This window comes from Equus asinus, chromosome 2 (genome assembly GCF_041296235.1).
Source record: "Equus asinus isolate D_3611 breed Donkey chromosome 2, EquAss-T2T_v2, whole genome shotgun sequence".
Lineage (NCBI taxonomy): Eukaryota > Metazoa > Chordata > Mammalia > Perissodactyla > Equidae > Equus > Equus asinus.
This window is the reverse complement of record NC_091791.1, coordinates 35,524,376-35,544,126: the sequence shown is the minus strand read 5'-3', so window position 1 is coordinate 35,544,126 and position 19,751 is coordinate 35,524,376. Positions and strand designations below refer to the sequence as shown.

At 44.3% G+C, this 19,751-nt stretch overlaps 1 protein-coding gene across 4 annotated transcripts in view; it reads left to right on the top strand.

The window, feature by feature from the left end:
• The window catches only part of PLCE1 (phospholipase C epsilon 1), a 293,833-nt gene that overhangs the window by 198,694 nt on the left and 75,388 nt on the right, over positions 1–19,751 (top strand). For all 4 annotated transcript variants that reach the window (XM_044753870.2, XM_044753862.2, XM_044753858.2 and 1 more), the window contains 3 exons: positions 10,172–10,317; positions 15,768–16,026; positions 17,627–17,832. In XM_044753870.2, coding sequence (XP_044609805.1) covers positions 10,172–10,317; positions 15,768–16,026; positions 17,627–17,832 — 611 coding nt within the window. The remainder of the gene's footprint in view (positions 1–10,171; positions 10,318–15,767; positions 16,027–17,626; positions 17,833–19,751) is intronic.

Below are 19,751 nucleotides of genomic sequence, written 5' to 3'. Positions count from 1 at the left end.
AAGCGATGCCAAGAAAAGAACCTGCATTTATTTGGCTCCAAATCCTATGTTCTCACCATGACACGCCCTCCTCCCACCACTTCCTGTTGGAACAGAGAAGTTGAAGAGACAGAATTCTGGTTTTCATCAGATTTCTCCCCTAGAAGATTCATTTCCAGAAGCTCACCCCTCCGCATGTGTACTGCACAGACAGCAGATTTCATTATCTTCTTCTTAATGATCTATGACATCTACCAGTGTCCAGCAGGGCCAGGATGTAATTGATCTTGATGGGGTGCCAGTATGCTTTGTTTCTGCACAGAGATTTGTCTTCAGGGGACCGTATGCCAACACACCCAAAGCATTTTATTTCCATGCATTCTCTCCTTCCTGCTTGATCATTAGTGTTGGTTTACTTGTTAGTCCCCTGTTACCCGCTCACCATCTGCATTGCAGTCAGCATACATTTGCCATTGGGCTCTCTGAGTAAATTAGTGACTTGCTGGGCTCACTTATACTTTCCTGTGACCGGCATCCACCTGCACTGGGGCCCAGAGTGATTCACGGCATGTCTCAGAACCTGGAAGATAACCTTTACTCTTCCCCTTTTCCCAAGCAATGTGGCTTGTGGCCAGTGGCTTCCCCATCCAGGAGACTTGAGTCACCAGGGAGGCCATTTCCTGTCCATCACTCAGGGTACCTCACCTGTCCATCACTCAGGGTACCTCACCTGTCCATCATTCAGGGTACCTCAGAATGGGCCCAACCCATTCCAGAGCAGATGAGAAGGCCACCACTACCCTCATCCTCTGACGCCCAATTATCTCAGGGAAAGTGGAATCTTCCAGACATTGGCTAAATTACCCACAGGCCTTCTATGTCATGGCTCCCTGGATGTCCTTCCCCAGCACTAGTCTCTTGAGCCTCTTGGGTGAAGAGCAAGCTGGCAGATGATTATCGAATGGGGGTGTCAGCCTCACTTCTTCTATGACAGCCCCCGTATGCCCCAGGCACTCAGATGCGTGGACACTCTTCTGAGAAGGGCAGCAGCAACAGGGGGTTGGCTGCTGTGCTCTGTATGTGACTCAAAAAAAAAGTTATTGAGCACCTAGCCCTCATGCTGGAAGCTGTGCTGGGAAATGAATGAGTAAAACAATGCCTGCCTTGAAGAAGCTCAAACTCCAGTGCCCGGGCCGTGGGGGAAAGTGGTCACAGTGCAATGATAAAGTTATGTTAGAGAAGAGGACTGGTTAGCCAAATGAGGGTTCAAGAAAGGCTTCCTGGAGGACGTGACATCTGGGCTACTTGACAACCAATCAGATGTGGGAACGGAAGGTAAAGCAGTAGTCAAGGATTGGGGTCGGGGTGAGCTTTCAGAGCCTTTGGGCCCTCTAGGTGGAAATGTCCAGTTAATCCTTGGATATACAGGACAATAGGTGGATATTCAGAGACAGCAGCAGAGAGGTGGGTAAAACTTCAGTACATGAAGGAAATTATCTAGGGAGAGGATGTAGCACAAGAAGAAATCTAAGAAGAACCAAGAGCCCCAAGAAACACCAGCATTCAAGAACCAGCTTGTGACAGCAGAGGACAATATTGTGAGCATGGGTTCTGGGGCTGGGCTGCCTGGGTTGGGGGATCTCACCTCCACAACTTAGTAGCTGTTGACATTGGGTGGGTGACTAAACCTCTCTGTGCTTCCCTTTCATCTGTAAAATGGGGTTGTAATGACATATACCTCATTGAGTTGTTGTAGGATTAAATGAGTTAACACATTAAGTACTTAAAACAGTCTGTTTAAGTAGACTGTATAAGAGCATTTGATATTATTATTCTTTCTGATGTCAGAAAAGGGCAAACACAGCCTATGACAGAGTCAGACTCTCATTGCCCACTGGCACTGTCCAGTTGAGATCCCCAGGGAGGAGAGGTGAAGGAGAGCCCCCATGGAAGCCGGACACAGCTGGGACAAGAAGGGACCGGTCGTGCTGGGCGGCGAAGATGCCAACGTCTCCTGGGAGTCAGGAACAGTGTCTGCCTTGCTAACTGCGTGCCCCAGTGTCCAGAGCAGCGCCCACTGGAGTGTGAGCTCCTTGAGGGTGGGCACTCAATAAAGATCTGCTCACGAGTATATATTTGCTGAAGGTCCCACAGCTTAGCTGGAGCATAGAGACTGCAGGGCCCAAGGGAAGCGGGTAGGCCACTCCAGCGGTGGCAGCAGCTCGAGAAGCAGGTTTCTTGGGGGCATCTCCTGACTCTCTCAAACCTCTGCCTGGGACACCTGGCTATCTCCATGACAGAGCCACAGGGATGGAATCTCTCATAGTCTTCTCCCATACATGCCTTCTATTTCCAGACTCTAATTCAGGAGGACTCGGTCCTATTTGCATGTCATAGAAAACTTAGAATTTTAGCTGAGTGACAGAACCGGCAAGCACCTACTCCACATTCTCTGTGACCTCTCAGGATGCTGACATTCTGCTTCTAAAGGGGATGTGACTCTGCTCATCTCTCAGACCTTTGAGCTGGGCTCCCCATAGTCTTTACCGAGGCACTTCTTTGCTCAGTAGATCAGGGTAGCTATCAGGGCTAAAAGCTGTAATTAATTCATTCTTTGGTCTAATGCCCACAAGAGAAAATGGAAGGTGGTAAAGCATGGTAGTTTAAAAGCACAAGCTTTTGATTTGGTCCATTCCTAGTGGTGTAACCTTGGACAAGTTGGATTAGCCGCTTCCTCATCTGTAGAATGGGAACAGGATTAGTACCAGCCGTGTAGGGCTGGGAGGATCAAATGGGATAAGCAGTGTCCCTCTCACAACTCCATGCCTGATACGTGGAAGCTGTTGTTGTGATAAGGACTATTAAAATCAGGCAGAGAGAAAAAGAAATTCATTCATAAATGACCCCACAATCACATCACGATAGTTTGGAGCTAACAGCTCACTTCTATCAAGATTTTTTATATAAACTCCTAGCCATGGGTTTTAATGCCATTCTTAAAATGGGATGAAATAACAAAGACTCTATTCTAGGGCTATCAATAAGTACTTTGACAAAAGGGGAGGATATGCATGAAACGAGGCTTACTCTTTCTTTTTCTTTTTTTGAGAAAGATTAGCCCTGAGCTAACTGCTGCCAATCCTCCTCTCTTTTCTGAGGAAGACTGGCCCTGAGCTCACGTCCGTGCCCATCTTCCTCTGCTTTATATGTGGGACGCCTACCACAGCATGGCTTGCCAAGCGGTGCCATGGATCCGAACCTGCGAACCCCGGGCCCACCGTGCACTTAACCTAACCGCTGTGCCACCAGGCTGGCCCCGAGGCTTACTCTTGAATGCCAGAATGAATGATCCATTCAGTTGAGTACGATAAGAGAGTGGAAGATATGGCTGTTGGCAATTCTCTGCAGTCCATTTAACTAGAAATGGTGTTTGCATACCTAAGTCAAAATATTTCCCCCAGTTGATTTGAAAACAGTAAATAATTCCAGTGAATTTAGAACCTGATTTCCTAGTATTTAGGGAATTTATAGTTGAAGAATTTGAGAATAAACAAGTATTTTTTGCAAACTATGGGCAAGACATTTTGCAAAAAGTAGAAAGGTGGCCAAATACCATGGTCTCTATCCTCAGGAGCTGACAGTTTAGAGAAGGTGGACATATATGCAACTGACTTCACTGCAAGGCAGAGCATGCTCTTCCTTTTCTTATACTTACTCCCAGCCTTCCTGCCCCCATGCCTAGCATAGTTCCTGGCAAATTCCTAGTCATGCAGTAACTGTTTGTGGAAAGAATAAACACTGTTATAGAGTTATAAATAAGTGCTTTGGGAAGGCAACTGGGACCAAGGAGTGGTAGAAAGACCGGACTTCCAAAGATGGTAGCATATAAATGGGTAAAGTTGACCTGGTACTTACCCAATCATAATATCAACCATACTACTATTTAATTACTTATGTTATTTTCCTCCATGAGGCGCCAAGCTCCCCAGGGGCAGAGACCGTGTCTGTCTTGTTTATTAGTATCCAGCATGGTGTACAGTATGTAGTAGTTACTCAGTAAGTGTTTGTTAGAAGAGAGAGGGTCATCTCAAGCCAAGATATATTTGTCAAGGCTCTTTTTTTCAGTTGCGAGGTAACAGCAACTCAATTCAAACCTGCTCAAACAGAAAAAAAGGAAATTTTTTGGTTTATATACATGGCATCTTCAGAGGGCTTCAAGTATGGCTGGATCTAGGAATCTGACTAATGTCCTCAGGAATCCATCTTCATCTTTCTTTTGTGTTGGCTTCATTCTCATGTTAGCTCTCTTGATATTGTGGCAAAGACAGCTGTTGATAGCTCCAGGCTCATATCTTTGCAGTTTATGATTCCAATGAAAAGAAAAGGAAATGTGTGTTACCCTTCTGTTAGGAAAGGCTGTGCTCAGGGCACAAACCCTTCTCAAGGCAATCACAGATTCTTCCTGGTCCAGCCTTGTCGAGGTTAGAATTGGTGCTTAGACATTCCTTTCTTCTGGATTTCTGTATTCTGTTTCCTGGAATTCAGCTCCTTTACAGTTCAGGTAACAATGTTAATAGTAGTAGCAGCAGCAGCAGTCACAATAGTAAACATTTATTGAGCCCCTAACCACACACCAAGCATCATGTTGAGATCTTTAGATAACAGTCTGCAGTTTCTCCCCCACGATAATTTGTTGAGGAAAATATTATTATTCCCATTTTACTGAAGAGGGAGTTAAGACTGATGGGTTGGGTGGCTTGCCTCAGGGACATGCACAAGGCAACAGTGGAACCCAAGCTGAACACAGGTTCTCTCAACTCCGGTGCCTGTGTTCTCCACCGCTGTGCGGTGCTGCCTTCCTTCTGGCTTCTCTTCCTAGTTCCACATGGGTCACAACCCCAGTCTCCAGTGCAGTTACAGAGCCGGTGACTTACAGTGTTGGCCTGGTACGACAGACATGATGCCTGAGCTCGGACTTGAGGCTCAGGGTACAGAAAGGGACGCTGAACCCCTGGGATAGTTCTCATTTAAGTGTGAGTCAGAAATACCAGGGAGTCATCTAAAAATGCAGATTCTTGGGCCCCGATCTTAGTCTGGTTTCCGGGTCTGGGTGAGACCTCGGAATCTGCATTTGCACAAACACTCTACCACCACCAGAGATTCTGGTGCCCGTGCTCCACGTTGTGGAGTGCTGCCTGGGCGGGGGGCGGGGGTGGGTGTGTGTGGCTGCCAATGTGTTGTGTGCGTGTGAACTCTAGTTCACGGGTTGTTTTAGTAAAGCCCCATGGAGGGCAGGTGTAGATGTGTACTCACATAAACTACTTCAGAGTCGCTTTGTCTAGACTGCCACTGTCTTCTTTAGATTTCACCATTTGAGCCCAGCCTTTGCAGTTAGGGTGACCAGATACCCATTAAAAGGATCATCTTTCTAGGACAACTTCTGCTTAGCATAGTCAAAAAAAAACTTTTTGGCAGAAAGTCATTTCTCCCGTTTTTCTGGACTTGGGAACAGTAGTAGGAAGCATTCAGGCCTTTTCCCAAATATAATCCCTGACCATCTGGGGGCTGAGAATCCTCTCTGCCCATGGCCTCCTGGGACTCTGGGTGGCCTGCCTGTCGGTCAGAGCCACTGAGCATCCCCACACTGGAGATGTGGGAAAGATGGTCTCTGTCCTTGAGGACGTAAGGATGGTGGGGTAGACAGAACAGATCCATGTGAAAGAGTCAGGCACACAAATGTAACAAAAATAAACCAGACACAAATCCATGCAGCAGTGAGAATCCAAGTGCAGACGGAATGTTGGACTCAAGGTCTAACATTAAGTCAAAGAGAAACAGAAGAAGTCGAATGGGAGGTGCTAGGTGAGCGATCGGAAAAGCCTTCCTAGGGGAGGTCACATCCACTCATTCACCAAATCTCATTAAGCACTGGCAGTGGATACTGCTGCTGGTGAGCACAGCAGAACAGATATCTGCCTTTTAGGGAACACAAGGCTAACTGTTCAGGAGGTCTGCGGTCAAGGAGACATAGGGGCATCACATAATGCACAGCATAAGGACCTAGTCTAGGTGGGATGTCAGAGCAGGCCTACTCAAGAAAGTGATGCTTTCATCAGATCCCTAAAGACAGCCCTGCCCTTGACTTTAGAGGAGCTGGGACGAAGTACAAAGGAGGCCCCAGCCCATGGCCTGCCCACCTTCTCTTTCCGTCCTGGCTCATATGCCTGTGTGTGGACTCCTCAGGTCTCAAGTTCAAACTCCATCTACACACAACTGCCCCTTGGCCAGCCTTCAGGCCTAGAATTATGATCTACGAGGAATGATCCAGATGAAAGTCCCCTTGCAGGCCCAGATGTGGGCTTGGGGCTGTTTGGACAGGGAATTTGGGAGTCCTGAGTCTAAAGGGCTGAATGATCTGGAAGGGGGCGCACAGCCGGTGGGCAGACATGTTCCCCACACCACACAGGCTTCTCACTCTGGAGAAGGGCATAGCTGAATGAGCCAGCGTGGGCCTTCTAGAGCACTGGGTCCCGGGCAGGGATCCTGATTTCTGCGTCTAAGGGCAGTTCTGCCTAAAGGATAAGTAGGCATTGGCTAAATCAAAGGTGGGGGAGTAGAGGAAGCCTTCATAGAAGGAACAACCAGTACAAGATCCCTGAGTTGGGAAAAAGCCTTGGACACCCGCTAAAAGCAGGGATGGTGGGGAGAGCCAAGGTGAAGTTGGAGGACAGACAGGGCCCTGGTGGGCCAAGTAAGAATTCAGCTTTACACAGGACACGGGCAAGACACGGTGGAGCAAGGAAAGGTCATTTTACACGGAGCAAGAACGTTCCTTCCAAACTGAGCTTGTGTGTTGCCAATAAGGTATTTGATGTGAGAGAGAGAGCAAGCTGTTCCATTTGGCGAGGCCTAAGAGTCCTGAGAAAGACAAGTGAAGGAAGGCAAAAACATTTGGGGGCAGCAGTTGTGGAGGAGTTATAGGCATGTACCAAGGGGTCAGGGTCGTCAGAGTGAGCACAGAGCCTCTGGGAGGAACTCTGGAAGACTTAGGTTGGGGGCCAGGTTCTCTCTTTATTGTGTGCTGACCGTTGAAATAAATCAAGATAATCTGTTACATCTAACACCTTTCTACTCTGGTGGTGCTCCCTATGACTGAGTCGTAGGACTTTATATGTATGTGATTTTTGTTTTCCTGTGTGATTTCAGTGTCCTGAAATTCTTTCTGGATTGGCAACACACCCCATTTTCTACTTAGTAAATGTGACCACCCTTTATGCTTCAGGCAACATTTTACATCATCGCTGAATCCTTGTTTCGTTTTTGTGTCTTTTATTTTCCGTAATTAGTGATGACACTCTGATCGTTTAACACCTGTGAAATTATGACTATATTAGGCTGTGATGAGAATTGTCCCTGAAGTCGGTAAGCAGATGTTGGGCGCTGTGTGTGTGTGTGTTTATGTTTATGATAAGAGTGCTTACATGATCTCAACAACCAGGCCCTGGGGACTCACGCTTGGAGATGGAACAGTTGGTTTAAATTAGGTTTCCATGTGAAATACGGTATCGCTATTTTTTTCCTAGCATTGTGGGAAAGTATATGGAAAATGGTTTGACTGATAGGAAATAAATCTGGATGCATGGTCAGGATGGAGGCACAAAACATGTGGTGGTCTGCACCTGCTCTGTGACGCAGGCCTGTCCAGGCCACGATGACTTAACCCTTTCAGGCCCCTGGACTAATAAGTTACTGTGTGGTGCCAGGATAGCCTGAACGAACAATGACTCCAGAGACACTGATTTGCCGTCAATTTCAACAGAAAAAGAGCTAAAGACATAGAAAGAATCTAGCCATAGGCCTTAAGAACTCATGAATTGGGTATCTTTGAGTAACCACTTGAACTTTCCAAGATTTCTTTTGTTATTGTTGTTGTTAAGAGATGGGTTTGAATTTCTAGCTCAAAGAGTCGATGATTTTATGATTCTAAGTGTTCACTGGTGATTTCCTGCAGCATGATAGGGCTCACCAAAAGCGGATCACACTAAAGGAAGACTCGGACAGAAGCACTAATGGCACTCAGTCGCTATTGGCCAAATAATGTCTTGCTCTAGTGAGCCAGAGTTTCACGGAGGTGACTGTTTACTGGGTAAACTGGGTAAGAGGACAAGGCATGGAGACACTGAGCAAGGGACTGCCCATAGCTTCGAGAGCGGCTGGCTCTGGGAATCCCAAGGGTTCCTGTGTACTCAAAGCAGTCACAGGAGATCGGAACTGATGGTTATCTTCCCCAAAGGCTCTGAATTCCTTGCAGGGTATCTGGACCAGGGCTCATCCTAGGGAGCTGAGTCCAGACCTCTTCTCCTGGTTTTGCCTGAGGGCCCAGCAAAGTTCAGAGCCGGCAGAGATCAGAGGTGTGTGCTTGGAGCCCACTGGGCTGGGGCTGGCCTCAGGGGTGGCAGGCAGCCCATCACATTTTGCTTTAGCCGATTTCAGAAGGGAAGAGGCAGATTATTACTGCAGTGCTGCTGGCTGGTACCAGAGTAGGAAGCTGTTTTATCGCTGAAACTCCCTGTGGCTACTATTTCCCTATTTGTTTCTGGGTGGGGAGAGGAAAGAGGTGTTCAGCTTCAGTCTCTTCTGTTCTGCTTTTTTCACTACTTTAATCATTTTTTGGTACTCTTCTCGGTATCTTCTCCTTTTATTCCAGCTCTGTCTTCAAATGTGAAGCCCTTATTGAGTGCTTAGAAGGACCTAAGCAGTGCCAAATTTAAAGAAACTGTCATCCTTCATCAGATGAAAGAGCACCAGAGTGGGAGTCCTAGTTTTGACATCAATTAGAATTGTGACCTTGGAAAGTCACTCTCCCATGAGCCATAGATTCCTGATCTGGAAAAAGTGGGGTTGGACTGCCCTCTGCCAACACTAAATACCATTCATTCCTATCATTTTATTGACTGGGGGAGGAGGGGCAGCCTGCCATAGACCTTGAACTCTTTTCTTCCTGCATTTGTCGTGGGTCACCATGACCTCTGCGTTCAGGCCTCACCCACACTCAGGCCGGGGAAATGAGTTGCTCCCCGGGTTTCAGCACTGTTGCTGAACTAAACGCAGCTAATGGCCATGTGGGGTTGAAACCAAAGCTTTGGTTTGTTAACAAATGTGCCCAGACATTAGCCAAAGAAAGTAACTTAAGTGAACACGAGTGTCCAAGCACCAAAGTCTAGGTAGCAGCAAAATAACCTTAGAGGTTCAGCAGAGGATTTTGAGGCTGCAGATCATAAAGGGGGGACTGTAGTAGTAGATTACTATTAATATCATACTCCAGTCTGTGTGGTAGAAAAAACAAGTCACATTAGAATAAGTTAAGCCTAGAGCTGGAGGACAGTAGAGGTGGCATATACACTTTAGGCATTGCGTGAGTGGTGAATAGTGCCACCTCGGGGACACACACCTCAGTTCTAATGCACGTTTTGCCACCTTTTGGTTGGGGACCTTGAGCAAGTCTCTTAGGCCTTCTGTGCCTCAGTTGCCTCCTCTACAAAATGAGGAGAATAATAGTCCCTGACTCTTACGATTGTTGTGAGACATAAGTGAGTTAACTTATGTAAAGTGCTTAGAACAGTTCCTGGCACATAGTGCTATATAAGTGTTTGTTCCTCTCATTATTATTTAGTCATTTGAGGAACATAATAGAGAATGCATTTGTAAAAGATGGTTCAAAAATACATGTATTTCTGCCTTTTTACATATATGATATTATAATATTATGTATCATAATACATAATATATGATCTCATGTATTTTACTACTTGATAAATGGTCTTTCGTTTGTGCTAAGTGCATTGATTGCATTTAATCTTGCTGTCCATCAATCAAATATATTTAAATCAAGATTATCCTTAGGACTTAATCTCGTGGAATTTTATAGATCAAGAGGGATTTTATGAATTACCTTTCAGCCTTCTTATTTGAAAGATGAAGATGAGGAGTACAGAGAGGTGAAGTGGTTTCCCAGAATCCCATTGCAAAGCAGTGACGGAGCTGAGCTTCACGTCAATCTCTTGGCTGAGTCCTTCATTTCCTAACCCTACACTGATTTTTAAAAAGAGAAAAACCGTTTTCTTGTAAAAAAAAATATTTACCAAGCTTCCGGGACAAAGTTTCAGTGGATGCCCCTCTTTGCATTTTCCAGGTGAGCTCCTGGGTAACGTGGCTGATCCTCACCGCGGGCTCCATGGAGGAGAAGCGGGAAGTCTTCTCATATTTGGTGCATGTGGCCAAATGCTGCTGGAACATGGGCAACTACAATGCTGTCATGGAGTTCTTGGCTGGCCTCAGGTACAGGTGGTGGGGAATATGATTATCTGGGTACAGTTTCCTCTTAACCAGCTGAATGACGCTGAATTAATTGCCCTGGTAACCACACTTACCCAAACCAGGTAATTGGTAGTGATTATTTCGGGAAATATATTATCCTCTGCTAGCTCCATCTCTCAAAGATGCTGCAGAATTCAGCATCTGAATTAGCTGTGTCTTGGCCAAGCTGAGTAAAATTACCTGATTACCTGATTGCATCACTCCATCAGCCCCTTTACTGGTCCCACTCTTCCCCTTCCTGCCCTGTAAATCACACTGTCTTCTATCTCTTCCCAGCTCTGCCTTATGAATTGCCCCAGCACTGTAAGCTCCCAACATGACAGTGGCTAACATTGATAATAAGCATTCAGTAATGTTAGCTCTCATTTTTATTGAACACCTACTGGGTGTCAAGCATTGGGCTAAGCATGTTCCATGCGTTAAATCTTTTAATTCTCTGAACAATATTTTGAGGTAGATACTATTATTATTACTGCATTATACAAAAGAAGAAACTAAAGGTAGGAGAGGTTAAGTCATTCACCCAAGGTCACGTGGTATGGGTGGGACATGAATGCAGGCAGCCTTGATTTCAGAGCCCTGCCCTTCACCTCTGTGATATGCTGCTCTCATGTCTTCTCCATCAACCTAATAATAAGATCACCATGCTGTCAATAAAGTCTCCTGCCTTATTCCCTTGCAGCCTCAGTTACCTGGCATAAAGTAGCTGCCCTTCACTCTTGTGGGAGGCATTGTGGGGTGAGGAAGAAGGGCATGAGCTGTTGAGTCAGAATAACAGGGAATCAAATCCTGGCTCCCCCACGGAATGCCTGTGTAATCTGGACAAATGGCTTGACCTCACCGAGTCTCAGTTTCTTCATCTGCAAAATGGAGATTATAATAAAAAAGCACCTATCTCTTCATGTAGGATTTAGTGAGATAATGTAAAGTGGCTGGCAGATAGTAAGACTTCATAAAGAGAACCTATTACTGTTATTCTTACTGTTGTCTGTTGACCTTCCCAGTGAGGGTTCTCACTATAAATAGATCCTGCTTTATAACGTTATCAAGATTTTTCTTTGATTCTCCATGTCCCTACATAGGGATGCAGGATTGAGGGAGGAGAGGAAAATTCTCAGAGGTGGAAATTTTTTTGTCCTTTTTGAGTTTTCTTAACTAAGAATAAACTCAAATAATCATGTCATTGGCATTTAAAATGATCACACAAATGTACCAGGCATGGCTCAAAAGAAGATAAAAATAGAGAAAATACTGGGAGAACAAAAGGCTATATTCAGATGATTTGATTCTCTTTGTGATAAATTTTCTACAAAGAACCTGCTACTTTTCTATTTTTTTTAAAAAAAAGAAGAATGATCATATTATGATAAAAATAGTTCTGTTTTAGTAATGATTATCCTTCTGTGTTTGATGGCAAGTTGGTGCTGGCTGTTGGCTGGGGACCTCACTTCCTCTCTTCTGTCCTCACAGCATGGTGGCTGGCTCCCTCCAAAGTGAACCATCCAAGCGAGCAAGGCAGAAGCTGCAGTGCCTTTTATGTCCTAGCCTCAGAAGTCACACACTGTCACTTCTGCCATATTGTACTGGTCACTTAGCACCAGCACTGGTTCATTGTAGACAGGACTATACTACACCAGGAGGTGTGGATCATTGGGCGCCATCTTGGAGGCTGGCTGCCACGTACCATGTATTAGATTCTCTTGATACAAGAATGGCCTCAATGACCCATGAAGACCTTGAGTGAATGTGACTTTCAAACCCAACTTTGTTTGGATCCAAGTTTGGATTCAAAATCCAAGAAGACCACAGAGCCAGGTGATTCTCCCTTAAATGAGGAATAACCTCAGACCAGGCTAAACCTTACCAGTAATTCCTGTGCGTTTTGTCTTATACCCCAGACCTATTGCCACCTAGTCATGCTCCTATATTTGGCTTAAAACTGATCTTTACAAATATGTGGGTAAAAGTACCGTGTTTAATAGCTCTTTTGCTGGAACAATATACACAAGATAAGTTTCTAGATGTTCTTATGATAGAATGATTGTAGAGGCAGAGCTTGTGTGTACAATTTCAGGCTTGAAAATATTTAGATTATAAGTAATTTAACTACATCAAGATAACTAAAGTTTTTCATTTTTTGAAGCAAGTACATGTGAAGGGGGAGCAAACACTGTTAAATGACTTTAGTTTTCTATGGACATTTTACATTTTGCTTCCTTAAACTAAATTCTCAACTGTCTAAAGGAAATGATTAGAAATATGAAGATTTACATATAACAATGTTTACTTGTCAACTTAAACAGTACATTATCCAATTGTTTTACCCGTACAACAAGTTTATTCAGGAAGAGCCAAAAGAATTGCAATTTGGGATGTATGTGTTATGGGTGGACCACAGGCAAATCCAGAGAAACAAGGAAGGGGCTTACTTTTATAGAGCAAAAGGGGGAGAGGAAAAGGGAGGGACTGTTCTAAAAGAAAGTTCATTGGAGTAAAGTGAGAGTTCAGGGTGGTGACAGCTTCTCACTGGCTTAGCTGTGGTGCTTCTCATTGGCTGAGCTGTTGCTGGGCAGGGAGAGAAATCTTCCTCCTGCTGTAGAGTGAAGTAACAAACGCCTTCCTGTCTAAGATGCAAGCTACATCTCTTCCTGTTTGAAGTAATTGACTACGTACAATAGGAGGTGAGAGCTCCCCCTATAGGCGTTCCTGACTCCAATTTAGCTGAAGCTTCCATTATTCATTTCACATAATCATGGTGTCAATTTAAAATAACCCAAATGAACAAGAATGGAAAAATAAAGAAAATAATGTAATGCATTCATACAATGGAATATTATTTAGCCACCCAAAATGATGTTTATGAAAAATTTTTAATACCATTGGAAAACAAGTAGTATATAAGGCATAAAAACATCTGGGAATAAAGCTGTCAATACCCTCAGCAATATTTATACAACAAAATTTATAAAATATTTATACCAGACAGACACAAATAGAATACTGGAAGGAACTATGCCTAATGTTGCCTGTGAATGGTAGAACTGTGGGTGGATTTTCTAAATTTTTGGTATTTTCCAGATTTTCTACAATGAGCATCTAGTACCTTTATAATCACAAAAGAAATAAAAGTTTTAAAATAGTGTCAATTCTCAATCTAACAAAAAATCTTTGATCTTTGCTGATGTTTATCTTTTGCTCCCAATCGTACCAGGACTACTCCATTACTCATGAAAAGAAGGATGATCAAATAATGAGAACCATAGCTCATGTATTTATTCACTTCATTTATTTATACCTCCATTTCATGCCCAAAAAGTGATTCTCACCACCTTATAAGAAAACAGTTGTAGGACAAGCTGGACTTAGTGGGGTGAAATCAGGAAACAATTTTATTTTTCTGACCTCACTGTCTTTTACACATGCCCAATTGGCTCTCCCTCCCCTGATTCTGGATTATACCTTGGGAGATCCTGTAGCTTTCCCAGTCACTTGTGTGGTTAATAAGCTGTCTCAGCACATGAGCATGAATGAATCTCAGAAACACAAGGCTGAGCAAAAAAGCAGGTTGCCTTAAGAGTACCTATAGTGTGACACCATTTACATACAGTTGAAAGGCACACCAACAATTCTACAAACTGCTAGGCGATATATACACATGTTGGAAGAGTATAAAGAATTGTAAGGGAACGAGAACCCTGAAATCAGAGTTGTGGTCCCCTTTGGTGAAGGAGGGAGGAGTATGTGCCCATGGAGGAGTCCACTGGGGCCTCAACAGTATTATTAGTGTTTTATTTTTCAAACTGAGCGGTTGGGGCATGGGTGTTTGTCATGTTGTACTTCTTCATGTCTTTTGGATATCTTATATATTACATAATGATTTTTTTAAGCCAGTCTGATCTAAATCAAAATTTCAATCTCTCATTTAATTTAAAGCTTCCCCTTTTCCCCACACTTTGCAGCCCAGCTAGTCTCAGAAACCTGCAGTAGGACGGGAAGATATGGTTTATCTTTTCTCTCCCTCTCCCTCCAGCTCAAGGTCCCTGCAGAAAAAGTGAGCAGGAGAGGCGAAGGGAGGAGGGTAAACGGTATGAAGGTCTTACTTGACTGGGACAGTTGTAATCTGGCCTAGATGCTCCCACAGAGAGCAGTGTGGGGTGCTTTTAGGGTTTCTTCCTAATTACTCCCTCCATCTTCCCCCAGCCCCTGTCCAATAGGTACCTCCCAGTGCACCATTACCTGGCAAGAGGCAATGCACCCTCCATCCCCAGGACCCAACTCTGGAAGTGCTGCCCTCACAGACTCTTTCCACTAGGGCCACCTCATGTGGCAGGCAGGCCTTTCAAGATAGCTCAGGTCCAGCTGCCTCTCACAGTGTCCACTCCTGACTCACAGGAAGCACTCAGCGCTTTGCCCTCCCAGACTCTGCACATGCAAGACGTGCCCACAGGAACCTTCTCTCTCATGCTGCCTTCGGGCAGCTCCTGGCAGCCTCTCATCTTGCCTAGGCTTTCGTAGGCAAGAGTCACACACCAGTCTATGTGATCAACACACTGCCCAGGACACAGGTCACCCTCTCCGTGGAGTTGACTTCAAGCCCCCTGCACTTGGAGTGGCTTTTCTCGTTCTACATTTAGTGCTCTGACAACTCTCTCCAAAGAAACACTCCCTAGCTGCCCCTCAGCTCCAGTTCCTCTGCATGAGCAGATGGAGGGTTAGAGCTCACTGAGGGCAGGGCAGTTAGGACACCCCTTGTGACGGCCTGGTGCCTCTCTTTAGAAGATGGGGTACACTGTCACCTGTTGCTCTCAGCAGCCATTTCAAAATAGGAAAAGTCCATTCAACATCCTGTTATGCAAATAATACTTGAAAATAATACCCCTCAGGATGGACCAGTGGTTTAATGTCAAAGCTGGATTCAGCAATAGCAGTTCCACAAAAGCCGTAACAGACTTCATGTGTATCACTGAGGGACTGGCTTGATCCAAGGACAGCGCTTGCAAGATCAAGAGGAATGAACGGACAGTGTTTCTGCAGGCAATCCTACATAAATATTTGTATAAACCATGCTATCCATTAGTTTTCCCTTTTGGCTATAGCTGTCAGACAAGCTTAAACCTAAGTTCATTGCCTACCTTCCGAAATTAACTCCTTCCACATGTGTTTTTGTTTGTATCTGTCCTATTTAATTTTGTTTTTCAATTTATAAAAGTAATAATCACATCATTTAGGGAAGTAGGTAGAGATATGTACCTGGCAAAGTAGGTAGAGATATGTCTCCTAAATAAGTATTAAAACATAAAGGAAACTTAGACAAAAAAGAATGAATTTGTATGGGATTTAGGCTACTTACTGTAAACTATAAACTACGTTATTCTCCTTCTGTCTAAAGAAATGTTGTTTACTTGCCATAGGTCAAGAAAAGTTTTAAAAATGTGGCAGTTCATGGACCAGTCTGACCTGGAGACCATGAGGAGCCTGAAGGATGCCATGGCTCAGCACGAATCTTCCTGTGAGTACAGGAAGGTGGTGACGCGGGCACTGCACATCCCCGGCTGTAAGGTGGTTCCGTTCTGTGGGGTGTTTCTGAAGGAGCTGTGTGAAGCGCTCGACGGAGCCTCCGGCCTCATGAAGCTTTGCCCGAGGTACAATTCCCAGGAAGAAACTCTAGAGGTGAGGCCTTTCCAAATCCTCATGATCTGAAGAGTTGTTGTTGCCGCCTGGCTCATCACTCACTAAAGTGAGAAGAGATAACTTCTTGAACCCAGGATTATCAGTAGTTACTGTTGTGTTGGATAACAGTGAGGTCTTTGAAAGTTCCAAAGAAAAGTGCCAACTAGCCCTCTTTGGGGCTTAACATTGTGAAGTTAGCCTTTAATGGGACAATATGTAAATACAAGTGGAAATGGGTGTTGTGTTCTGATTTTTTTTAAGGGTTGATGGGGTTTTCTTCTCTCTTATTGGGTGGGAATGTCTGGATGCAAGGGATAAGGGAAGTCAAGCGAGAGTATTAACTTTTTTGAATCAATGGAGGAAAGAATGGGGGGGGGAGTCAGTGCTGCCCTCCTTTGATCCTTACTGAGAGGCCGCTGGAGATGCTGGTGCCACATCTAAAGACAGGCTCTAGGGTCCTGATCAAGGCTGCCTCAGTCTTCCCAGGTCTATCGATTCTCATTCCTGACTCCCAGAGTGGAGAGGACCGTGTAAGCTCTGACTCAGGGCTTGGGCATTGGAGAGAAGGGGCATTGAGAAACTGAAAGAAGATAAGGAAACTCCCTATGTGGTGTTGATAAATGTAAGAAGAGACTAAAATGGGGGGAACTTTATGGAGAATTTTGAGGAGTCCCGTACCTGGAAGTCCCAAACCCAAATCTAGACTCATTCTCAACCATGGTAACAGCACCCACTACTGATCTTACACACACACATGCACACACACTCTCTCTCACACTCACATACACCCCTTCTGGGTGGCAGTGGGAAGATTTTCCCTAGAACTTCAGCCTCTTCTGTGTCACCTGGGAACAAAGGCATCACATGGTGTCAGGGAGACTTAAGAGCTCCTGACGGGTACAGGCAACATTGCCGGCTTGCATCTCTCTGGCTTATGAGGGGGATAAAAGGGCAAGACATGGAGGAGAAAGCTTAAAGCAAGCCCCCCAAGTTGCACCCACACCGGCCCCTCATGTCTTGGAAGGAGGGAACACCACATCTTGCTGCCTGGCTACAGCTCTTACCTCTGGTGGGAGAAACTTCCTGATCATGAATGTAGACAATAAGCACTTAAAAACCACCAGGAAGCCTCTGTGTCACCATAGGATATATGGGAAATCAAGAAAAACGTCACCCTCTCTCAATGTTTTCCTTGGGCTCCAGTAATTTTAGCCAGTTCCATAGAATAATAGACTTCGTCATGGTTTTTCTCAGTTCTCACTACAAGGATAAAATAACCCTGCCCTTCCTCTGTAAAGTGGCTAATCTTCTCCCTAGGGAACCTTGCAATAATATTGCTTTTTGTGTTGTAAATTCGAAGTGGAGTGCTGATTCCTAGAGGGACTAAAGTTGCCTTAGTGGAAATAAGAGTGAGTTTTGGTATTTCTTGTGGTGAAACGAAAAAATGTTTTTCCTGGAGGTTCTTTTTTTTGCTTTGCAATAAAATAGGCACAAATGCCATTATTTACGACTATTATGATTTCGTTTCCCCAGCCAAGTATGTTATTTAGATGTAGTATGGGAAGTTGTGATAACAGATCCTCGATATATTTTTCTGTAGTTTGTAGCTGATTACAGTGGACAAGATAATTTCTTACAACGTGTGGGACAAAATGGCTTAAAGAATTCAGAGAAGGAGTCCACAGTCAACAGCATCTTTCAGATCATCAGGAGCTGTAGTCGAAGTCTCGAGACCGAGGAGGAGGACAGCCCCAGTGAAGGGAACAGCTCTAGGAAAAATTCCTTGAAGGATAAAGCCAGATGGCAGTAAGTTTCACATTTAAAAAGAAGGATGCTCATTTCTTCTTTCTATCTCTTAAAAAAAGAAAAGAAAATTAAAGCTATCCTGCGATTTCTAAAAACTCAACAAATTAAATTTCAGGATCAGACCATGATATTTTATTTATTTCATAGCTTCTTTAAAAATAGTTTTTATTAATCACTGAGTGGGGCACGGGGACAAGTACTAAAATATTTTTAAATCACATATACTGATTTAGTAGGGCTGGAGTGATACCCAGAAATCAGTGGGTTTTTGTGTGTGTGTGTGTGTTTTTAAAGATTAGCACCTGAGCTAACATCTTTTGCCATACTTCTCTTTTTGTTCTTCCTCTTCTTCTTCTCCCCAAAGGCCCCCAGTACATAGTTGTATATTCTAGTTGTGCGTCCTTATAGTTCTGCTATGTGGGACGCCACCTCAGCATGGCTTGATGAGCAGTGCCATGTCCGCACCCAGGGTCTGAACCAGCAAAAGGCTGGGCAACTGAAACAGAGCATGCGAACTTAACCACTTGGCCACAGGGCCGGCCCCCAGAAATCAGTGTTTTTAGCAGCTCCCCCCAAAACTCTGGGTGATTCTAAGTCAGGTGGTTCAAGGATCTCGCTTTCAGAATCTTAGCTCTGTGAGGTGGCATCCACAGCTTTGTAGTTCTTCAGTTGTTCCAGTTGCTGCTTTATCAGCAGACATTGCAGTCTAGCCAGACAGGCTTACCCACAACCAAATGAGAAGTTCAGAAATCAGTGGTCTTGGGGTGTGCGTCGCATCTCTTCAAGGCCACTTACTCATGGTCAAGCCTAACTCAAATGGCAGAGCCTGGCCCAGCTGGAGGAATCCCTTGGCGCCATCCTAAACTGTAGGTCTGCTGGCCTTGACATCTTTGCCACGAATGGTTTTATTTGTGATCACTGTTCCTGAGTCATACCTTGCAGTTGTCTTGTAGTCCTTATGCACACATGTGTACGTTTGTAAGACTGCTATTTGTTTTGCAAAAGCCTTTCCTGGTTGTCTCTGCGTGTGTGTGAGCCTACACTGGGAAGGGTGACAGTGTTCTCAGCAAATAGTTTCTTTGAAATTGTAGTGCTAGATCCTTAGAATTGGTGCGAAAACAGAAATGAACACCTTGTGTCTGAATCCCTAATGCTATTACGTTTTAAGGAGGTAAACCTCTATTGCAGGTTTCTCCCAAATCTTTGGGCTTTCTTCCAAACCTCACTTCCTCATTCATCCCCATGGAGGACCCAGGTGCTCAAAGATTAACTGGTACTACCCTCCCCACAATGTCTCAGCCCTAAAGCTCAAATGTCTCACAAGTAACTTCTACAATTGGTGTCTTTTTTTTTTTTAATTTACCTCGAATTAAAGATTATTTGAAAGTTTTCTGACTAGCAGCTTGCTGATGTTAGTGGCAATCCGTCTAGAGAGAGAGGATCATGTACAAATAAGTACATGTCTACACAAGAAGCATCTCATAGCCATTTAAATCGTTAATCTATAGCTACCTGTATCTACCCATCTGTGTATATCTACCTCCTTCCACAAAAGATTTTGTTGATGTTTATAAGAATAGACATAAATAATTGAGGATCTTAAGGAAAAAGGCAAAAAGGATAGGAAAAAATGAAACATACTGAAGTGTATACCATACAGTCTTTACAGTGAGTAAATTTCGTTCTGAGAATTCTTAGTGGCCAAAGGAAAAAGGGAATCATGATTCATGACAAGTTTCACAGTATTTGTAAGAAAAGTGGGACAGGTGTTTGGGAAAAGCATGCCTTTTCCTTATACTGAGATCTGGCCAAATTCCTTTCCTAAATCCTACTATAAGGGATACACCATCCCTGAATAGATGAAATCATGAATTTCACATGGCTGTCTCTCATAACAACCTTCACTGGGGGCCGAGTGT